We start from the raw sequence: 9,753 nt of genomic DNA, 5'->3' as shown, positions 1-9,753 counted from the left end.
TTTTCTCTGACAGTTTCAATCAAAATTAGAAATGCTACTGTGGGAGACTGAGATAACTAATAGTGCTGCATGTTGTGCAGTTAGTTTCCAAAACACGTTATTCATGGTTGCATACAGTTTTAGACTGATGTGGGCCAAAGCCTAGCATAGCCTGTAACGTTATTGTGACGGACACATTTTATGAGTGAACTTGACTTTAAGCGACTTACAGGTTTCTTTGAAAAATACTTTCTTATATCCAGGATCTTCCGTTTTCCTGCCGTCCTCCTCACAGCGCAGGTTTGCCGCTGCTAAAACTAAACAGAGCTCCCTGAAAGGCACAGCCAATCACATTGGCCAGATTTGTCACATGACGTAGGACTCCAGTAGAGAACGTAATTTGACTCTTTCTGCACCGCTGGATGGATGAGACGTTGACAGATCGTTTTTTCTTTCTATCGGGTTTGTTTTTCTTTATTCGCAGAGATCAAATTATTGGTGGGGACAATTCAATAATCGCTGGATATTGGTGGGGACACGTCCCTTCCGTCCATGCCAAATCTACACCCTTGAACAGACCCAAAGTCCTGAAATCCCTCAACCTTACCATGATCTGGCAAATCTACCCCCAGCTCAAGAAATGGGAACGCGACAGATCTATATATTTTTTTTTAGATCTGAATAGCTCTTTTCCTGCTACTTATTAACAACTGCCTCATTTATTTTTGTTGTAACTAAAGTTTTTTGTTTTATTTACATCACAGAAAAATTAAGCTGTAGCCGAAGGACATCAAACGTGCCTCTGACAAAACAATCCACACATGAGGAAAATTAAATCAAACATACCTTTAACCTTAGATTTAAATCACGGCAGAAGAAGAAAAATTAAATATAGTAAACCTCTCATGTTAGCCCAGCTCCAGATGAGCTCTTATCATCATCAAGTAACTTGACACTGAAACGTTATCACACTACTGGATAATAATGCAATTTTTGTACAAAAGTGTAATTTTGGTATGTTTAATTTTTTCCGGACAATTCCAAAGATTAACCCTCCCTCCCTCTGTAACTGATACACATTTCAATCCAGTTGCAGACTGAGCATATGAATAAAATGTAAATGAATTTGGTTTAAATTATGTATTTCTTTTCTCATAACTTTTTTTAAATTTTATTTCAATCTATAGCTAAGGGGATGAAGTTTTGGCCATCGATGCATTACATCCATGCTGTGGCTGTAGCTCAGGTCGCAGAGCAGGTCAGCCACAAATCAGAAGGTCGTGGTTCAATCCCAGGCTGCCTCCTGACTGCTTATGCCAAATATCCTTGGGCAAGATACTAAAAAGCTTCTTGGATGAGAGGTGAAACGTCTTCAAGCAACTTAAAGAAGTCCAGATGCTTTTCTTTGCAAGCTCCTTTGACTACGATGACCTGGATGACTGAGAACCAGCAGTGGTCAGAGGGCCCGGTGGCGCCAGTGTCCGGCAGCCTGTCAGTGCACTTTGTAGCTGTGGCTACTTTCTCCACTGTCATATAAAGACTACGAATAAAAATAAAGTTTAATTATAGGATTAAACCCCCAGTAAACTAGTCTATATTGATGTACTTAAAAAAAAAAATAGACCATGCACCGACATTTTTAATCAGTGAATGTGTTGCTCATAGTTGACTGAAAACTGCTAAATATTCTTCATTGCAATGAATACACTTGAGAAAACATTTCATTTTCCTGTTTATTTACACAGGGTGGGTGTTACATTAAAATTCCTCATCACCATTTTTATTATAAATACACCATTTTAAACAAGGCTTGACGACCCTCAGTAAAATACATCCTTCAAACCTTTCAAAATATAACAAAACAAAACGCTTTAATGGATACAGATTGATTTCATTTTTGCACCTTTTAAATGTTAGTTATTCATGCACGTTTAGAGTATGAAAATAAAATGATACAGATCCATTGTGTTTACAAAGGAGATTTAACTGAAAACAGCTATACGTAGTGTAAAATACAAATACTGGGTCTGGTGCAAAGCTTAAAGGTCTTTCTCAAAGAAATGCTAACTCATGGCTTATAGCAACTGCGCTCTGTATAATCGTCAGTATACTGTACAGACATTATTTGCCTTTGAAGGGGGAAAAATACTTGAAGTATTTGTGACATACTGGAACAGACTGTAAAAAGGCTTACCTGATAACACACTATTTATTAAATTATGGATAGCACTGCTTTTTCAGTCAGTTTACAGCATGAAACGTCTCCTAATACTCATCAACCCAGTAAAGTGTTAAACAGTATTTTGCAGGCACTTACAAAGCATGGTTTAGGCCTTTATTTAAATGAGTTCAAGGTTGGATGCAAGTTTCAAAATGGTCCACTGTTAAAACAAACTGATAAAATATTATATGCGCAAATGTGTTTCAGTGCTGTTGCATAAAATTCTTGATTACAGTGAAGGTCAAAGTCCAAATTACACCATGGGTCTCTGGAAGACATCTGAGCAAGGTGAACTGTGAATCAGAAGAATTCAACACAAACATTAGACTTCCCTGAATTACACAATCACAAAATGTAAGTAATCAAATCATAAATGTCTACCTACCTTTTAAAGTGTCCAGAAAGGCTGGAATTTAATTGTGTTGGTCTTGAAGTTTGATGTGTAAAGTCCAGAAGTTTCTGACGGTGTTAATGGTCATATTAAGCTACATTATCGTTTCATTTGTGGGAGCTTGCTCTTGGAAGTCCAGGTTTTAAGACAGACAAATGGGAATGGAGAAGACTTCAGATACGGGTAGAGTCTGTACGGCAGTGTTGCCCAGGAGACAAAAGATCTTGAAGCTTGGCATATCCTTAAAGCGGTTTTATTAATCCTCAGGAGACTCAATATTCTGCTCTGCAGAGTTGCTTTTTATCTTTCTTTAGATAAAATTTTCAGAAATATACACATGTACAGGAATTTGAGTTTTTACATCCAATTTGGTTCTAACAGTTTAAGCTAAGGGTCATGAACACTTTTGGTTACAGTGTAACACGGTATTTCATTTAAGTGTTTTTGGAACAGTAAATGCTTATGATGTTAAACTTAAAAAATATCATGTACACTTGAAACATCTGTGATAGATACTGAAAATAATGAGCGGTTGCTAGCTGCTTACAGTACATAATCAGAAAGTCTGATGAGAAAGCATGAACACTAAATGTAAATGTGACATATACAATAAACAAAATAATTCAACTTGAAAGTTATGTAACAGCCCCATGCAGAGCAGAATAAAGGTAGTCTTTATTCCACTGAGAGTTAGGCATCTGGTGAGCATTGTGGCTTTATAGCACATCCTTCCCTTACAGATCAGTATCTGCGGCCATAGCTTGGGGAACTGTAGGAAGAAGAAGAGAAGGTTGTTGTGAAGCTTGATCCTGTAGCATCCATGCTGCCTCTTCTGGAGCCTGACCTGGAACCAGTTCTAGAGCCAGACCGTGAACCAGAAGCAGAGCCAGACCCACTGATGCTATAGGGACTGTAAAGGCCTTTGCTTGACTGAGATGAGGCTTCAAGTAGTCGCAGACCAGTTCCCTCCTCTGTCATGCTCCTTTCAATTGCATCCTTGTAGGAGATCTTCAGCTTGGTTTTAGGGCACGTGAGGTATTTTGAATATGCACTAACGTCTCGTAACTTCTGTGCAGTGCGTGCATCTAAGGTGCCCTTCCTCACGGCCTCATCTATGGAGACTCTGCCTGTAGCATCCGGTTCAATCAATCCACCGGTGAGATACTGGACCTCTAGGAACCGTTGTCCGGCCTCATAGTACAGCCAGCCTTTCTTTAGAGCTTGGGCTGCTGACATTTTGGTTTTAGTCCTTGGATCTTCAAATCCATTGTACGCCTTCTGAGCTAAACTGATACGGTCCACCATAATTTTATCCACAAGCCCTTTATTCATTGCATCTGCAACTGAGAATTTCTCTCCAGTGTTTGGGTCAAGGATGCCTCCTGTGCAGGCCTGAGCTTCCAGCAGCCTTTGACCTGTTATATTATCAACAAGGTTTCTGTGGATGGCCTCTGTGACAGACACCTTCTCTAATGTCTCTGTGTCTAAAATACCAGCTATAGGGCCAGTTTCCTCTGTTGGGTCAGTCCATGTGGTTGCTGGTGTTTTTATGGAAGGTATTGGGCTCATGGGGTAGGAAGAAGAGGAGCCAAAGGAGGATGAGCGTGATCTGCTTCCGCTCATATTTCCAGATAGCATGTCTGCAAATTCTGTGATGGACAGCATTCCTGATCGATACTGATCCAGGGCCGACTTATCAATCAAGCCCCTTGAGATTGCATCATCGATATCATACTGTCGACCAGACCTCCTATCAATGATCATGGATTTCACAACTCCGTCAGATGAAGTGATAGTAATTTCCTCCCATTCACACTCCTGCTCTGCAAGTTCTAGATAGGTCTGGTGGTCAATAAGTCCTTTCTGATACGCTTCATACACAGACATCTCTTTGCCAGACTCTGGATCGACGATGACAACCCTTCGTTTGCGAACAGAAGATTTGGACGATGTCTTTCTCTCACGCTTCTTTTCTTTCAGTAGCAGAAGAGCAAGGCCAGTCTCTGGGTCTATCATACATCTCTCCATCAGCTGCAGGTAGGTGAGGTTTTCCTCAGTGTTGGGGTCAAAGAAGCCCTTGGTGTCATCAGAAGGGTCAGTGAGGATACCATTCATTTCTTCATCAAAGAGGCCACGTTCATAGGCTGTTTCTACTGGCAATCGGAGACTCTCTTGTGGATCAATTATTCCACCAGTAGCGATCTGAGCCTCCAGCAGACGAATGCCATGGTCTTTCAGAATGAGTCCCTTTTTCATTGCCTGGAAAAGAGAGATAACCTTGCCAGAATAAGGGTCTTTGTAGCCTGTCACAGCTCGCTCAGCTGAGAGGAGTTTGTCTTTAAACTCTGGACCAACAACACCCATTTTAACAGCTTCATTGACATTTAGTTTTAGGTTCTTAATTGGATCAATTACATAACCTGTGGCAGCTTGAGCCTCAAGAAGCTCAAAGGCAGTCCCTGGTCTGATCATGTTTTTCTTCATCGCTTGGTAAATTGATAGACGGTCTTTGCTTGATTCTACAAACACACCAGCAATACAGCTGGTCCCCTCAAGGTACTTCTTCACATCCCTGCTGACCTCCTCCACTGTGATGATCCCCTCAGTGAGATCACTGTATGTCTTTTGGTTGATAATCTGCGAGCGGAGCAGCTCATCCACAGTGATTTGTTTTCTTAGACCCTTAAAGAGAAGCCTTCTGTCTGCCAGTGAAAGCAGCCGCAAACCACTTTCTTTATCCACTCTGCATCTTTTCAGCAGCTGAGCATAGGACTGTTTCTCATCTGTTGTTGGATCAGTATAACCTCGCACATCCGCAGTAGGCTCAGTTATTCTCTCTAGTGTCTCCTTGTTGATGTATCCACGCTGCATGGCAACATCTATGGGGAGATGGAAGTAGTATTCAGGATCCATCAGTCCTCCAGTGGCATTCTGGGCCTCCAAAAGCCTTAAGGCATAATCCTCAGATATGAGGTCTTTTTTCATTGCCTGAAAGAGAGAAATCACTTTTCCAGTGTATGGATCCTTGTAACCTGTAACTGCTCTCTCAGCAGAGAGAAGTTTATCATGGAGTTCAGGACCTACAAGCCCCTTACGTACAGATTCATCAACTGTTAGAAGTTCGTCTTTAACTGGATCAATCATGAATCCAGTCGCAGCTTGGGCCTCAAGGAGATTCAAAGCAACTTCGGGCTTAATCTTTCCATTCTTCATAGCCTGGTAAATGCTGATCTTGGGAGGACTGTCTGACATAATTCCAGCAATACAACCAGTGCCAAAGAGGTACTGCTTTACTGTTGGCATTTCCATTACTTCCCGAATATTCATCTTTTCTTGTTTCAGAAGGTTGTATGTGTGCAAGTCAATAATTCGGGCATTGTACAGCTCATCAATCGTAACCCTTCTTCTGATTACATCACATGACATACTCTGCTCAGACTTTAGTGTCTCCCTTTGTTCAATTATTTCAATGATGACAATTAGCATTCTTTCTCTTGTGATTTGCCCCAAGCGATACTGCTCCATGAGGCGGCGCCTCTCTTCTGCTGGAAGAAAATTTGAGTTCATGACTTCCCAAATGGTCATACTCTTTCCTGCAAAACTCTTGAGTGGGATGTCAATTTGAGTATTAGCTAGATCTGTTTGGGCTTGCTCCTCTGAGTACTGGTAAGACTTCTCAACAGGAGCAGGAGATTCAACCTCTGACAGGGGGAGGTAGCACAGACCAGTGTTGGGCTCTCTTTTGCATTTCTCCAGCAGCTCCTTGTAGGTCACTCTTCCATTGGTGTTGGGATTAGTGAAGCCCTTAACATCACCTGTGGGTTCACTGAAAGATTTAGCCATTTGTTTGCTGAAGTAGCCACGCTGAATGGCCACATCATTGGGAACACGATGGCTGCTAACTGGATCAATTATCCCTCCAGTGGCAAACTGGGCTTCAAGAAGAGGAATAGCATGCTCCCTCAGTACAAGCTCTTTCTTCATGGCTTGCAACAGAGAAATTTTATTGCCTGTATATGGATCTTTGTATCCTGTCACTGCTTTTTCTGCTGAGAGGAGTTTCTCGTGAAGCTCTGGACCAACGACTCCAGCTTTCACAGCATCATCTACAGAGTATTTCAGGTTTTTGACCGGATCTGTTATGAAACCAGTTCCTGCTTGGGCCTCAAGTAATGTGAGCCCAGTGCTCTGTTGCAAAATACCTTTTTTTATTGCTTGATAGATGCTTAACTTTTCATCTGAATCTCCCATTGTGATACCATCAATGCGGTCTGTGCCCCGCAGGTACTTCCGGACTTTATCAGTTTCACTGACTTCTTTGGGTGTCTTTTTACCATTTTGGAGTTGCTCAAATGTAGCCTTATCAATGATGTTGGAATCAAGTAATGAACTGGCAGTGACTGGAGCCCTTAAGCCTTCAAAGCAGGCCTCTTCTTTTGTTTTGTCTTCTTTTTCATCAACCATTGTTATCACAATCTTTATCAGCTTTTCAATTGTCACATAACCCATTCTGTACTGGCGAATCAGTTCTATCCTTTGTTCCTCAGTGATGTATTCAGAGTGTATGATTTCCCAGATTGTGACTTTCCTCCCTTTGAAAGGTCCATACTCCAGTTCCATGGTGGCTTGGTTCAAAGCTTCCTTTGTTTTAGCTTCTGTAATCTGTTTGTCTTCCTTTGGCTTTGGAGCCTTCTTTGAGAGAGAGAGCAATGGAAGTCCAGTTTCTTTGTCTATGACACATTTATTCAAGAGCTGAGCATAAGTTGCATCCTCTTGTGAGTTGGGATCACAGAAGACCTTTGTCTCGTCTGTGTTTGTGTTCAAGGTCTTGCCGATTTCTTCGTCAAAATACCCACGCTTGCAGGCGATTTCATGTGGGATGCGATAGCTTTTAATGGGGTCAATAATTCCACCTGTTGAAAGTTGTGCTTCTAGCAGACGGATGCCATGTTCTCTCTTGATAAGGCCTTTTTTCATGGCTTCAAATAGAGATACATTTTTTCCTGTGTATGGATCTCTGTAGCCACTGATAGCTCTCTCTGCTGACAGAAGACGCTCATGCAGCTCTGGGCCAACAAGACTCGACTTAACAGCTTCATCAACGGGGACTCTTTCATTTTTTACAGGATCAATTATAAACCCTGTTGCTGCTTGAGCTTCAAGAAGATTCAAGGCCGTTTCTGGAGAAAGTAATTCTTTTTTCATAGCTTGATAGAAAGGCATTTTCTCCTTGGTTGGTTCATAGAACAGTCCAGCAATGCTGGGCGTCCCATTCAGTGCCTTCTTCACAGGATCCATCTCAGAGATCTCTTTAACTGTTATCTTTCCATTACTCAACTTGTTGAACACATCTTTGTTTATAACCTTGGACTCTAGCAGTTCATTGGCAGAGACTGGAGCCCTCAAGCCATTGAACACATTTTCCTTGTTCTTCTCCTTGTCTTCCACAACAGTGATGACAATTTTGATGATCTTTTCCACTGTGATCTTGCCAGTCTTGTACTGACGGATCAGCTCTCTTCTTTGTTCTTCTGTGAAGTATTCTGAATTTATGACTTCCCAAATGGTGACAGTTTTTCCTTTGAACTTTCCAAAAGGAACATCAACGTTTGATTTACTGAATATGTCTTTAGTCTCCACATCTGTGTATGTTCTCTCTGTTTGAGCTGCTTTCTCTGTCACTGGTAATATCAGCAGGCCAGTCTCTGCATCCTTGTTGCATTTTTCCAGTAACTGTTTATAAGTGAGTTGCTCCTGTGTGCTTGGGTCAATGAATAACTTGCAGTCATCGCTGGGATCGCTGAGTTTTTTGTTGATATCTGCATCAAACTGACCCTGCTTGTAGGCTGTTTGAAGGGGAACTCTGTGGCTGTTGATGGGGTCAATAATGCCACCAGTTGCAAGCTGTACATCTAGGAATTTGGTGGCCTGATCCTTCTCAATAAGTCCCTTCTTCATGGCCTCAAAAAGAGAGATTTTGGCTCCAGTAAAAGGATCTTTAAAACCAGTGGCTGCCCGCTCTGCAGACAGCATCTTGTCATGAAGTTCAGGGCCAATTAACTCCTCCTTAACAGCCTCATCTACAGACAGAAGCTTGTTTTTCACTGGATCAACAATGAAGCCTGATGCTGCTTGAGCTTCCAGGAGCATTGTAGCAGTGTTTGGAGTAATCTTCTTCTCTGTCATGGCCTGATAGAGACTCATTTTTTCTTTGGAAGGAGTCAGGACGCCTCCAACACAGCTCTCTCCCTTAAGATATGCTTTTAGCTTCTCTGTTTTTCCGAGTTCTTGTACAGAAACTTTGCCCTTTTTCAATTTATCAAATTCCTTCTTGGTCAAGACACCAACTTCATGAAGCCTTTCAGCAGGAACCTTCTCTCTTATTCCGTCAAATGCCAACATTGATTCTCCATCTTTCTTCAGCCCATCCTCAACAGAGCCATTGAAAACTTTCTTTGTTGTTCCTACCATTGTCATAGCAACTAGCTGTTCCTCCGGGACCTCATCGGTCTGAACTTGGATTTCTTTTGTTGTTGATGAACCCTGCTTTGAAGCAACCTCAAGATTCTGAAGTCTCTCTCTGAGCTTTTTGTTCTCCTCTTCCAAAAGTTTTTCTTGTTCAATCCTTTTCTTTTCTAGCACGTCCAATTCTCTCTCTCTGTTTTTCATCTCTGCTTCAGCCTCCTTTTGTTTCTTTACAGCTTCATCCATAATGGCCTGAAGTTTCTTCCTTTCCTCGTCCATTAGCTTACGCTGACGTTCTTGTTCATCTTTAAGAGCCTTGGCCTTGTTTACTTCATCCTCAAACTGCTTTTCAAGCTTCTTTTTCTCATCTTCAACAGCCTTTTCTCTCTTCAACAGGACATCCTTCTCAGTGATGAAAGACTGCTGAAGTATAGCTTTCTGCTGCTCAATTTGTGCTTGTTGGGCATTTTCCATCTGTTAAGAAAAATATATTTTTTTAAAACGGCAGTAAACTGTTAGTGAAATATCACTCATCAATAAATGCATCTTAGATATTTGAAGAAATAACTCAGTATATCTATATATTTAAAATATCAATAACACTTTCATGTCTCTATGAAGCTACGGTTAGCAGTTAGTTAATTTAGCTAGACTGGGTACTGCTAATCTAGCTTTGCCCAATAAAAACAAAATTCAG

The 9,753-nt window shown here is 41.4% G+C and overlaps 1 protein-coding gene across 7 annotated transcripts in view; it reads right to left on the bottom strand.

The window, feature by feature from the left end:
• Positions 1-1,713: 1,713 nt before the first annotated feature.
• pleca (plectin a) overlaps positions 1,714-9,753 on the bottom strand; it is a 93,010-nt gene continuing 84,970 nt past the window's right edge. For all 7 annotated transcript variants that reach the window (XM_085346915.1, XM_085346917.1, XM_085346916.1 and 4 more), the window contains 2 exons: positions 2,586-9,530; positions 1,714-2,493 (listed from right to left, as the gene is read on the bottom strand). In XM_085346915.1, the coding sequence (XP_085203041.1) occupies positions 3,333-9,530 (6,198 nt within the window). In that variant the 3' untranslated portion in view covers positions 1,714-2,493; positions 2,586-3,332. The remainder of the gene's footprint in view (positions 2,494-2,585; positions 9,531-9,753) is intronic.

Source organism: Diplotaxodon limnothrissa, linkage group LG22 (genome assembly GCF_057381915.1).
Source record: "Diplotaxodon limnothrissa isolate DT_005_m linkage group LG22, D_limnothrissa_male_GT1.1, whole genome shotgun sequence".
In the NCBI taxonomy this organism is placed as follows: domain Eukaryota; kingdom Metazoa; phylum Chordata; class Actinopteri; order Cichliformes; family Cichlidae; genus Diplotaxodon; species Diplotaxodon limnothrissa.
This window is presented reverse-complemented; position numbering and strand designations above follow the sequence as displayed.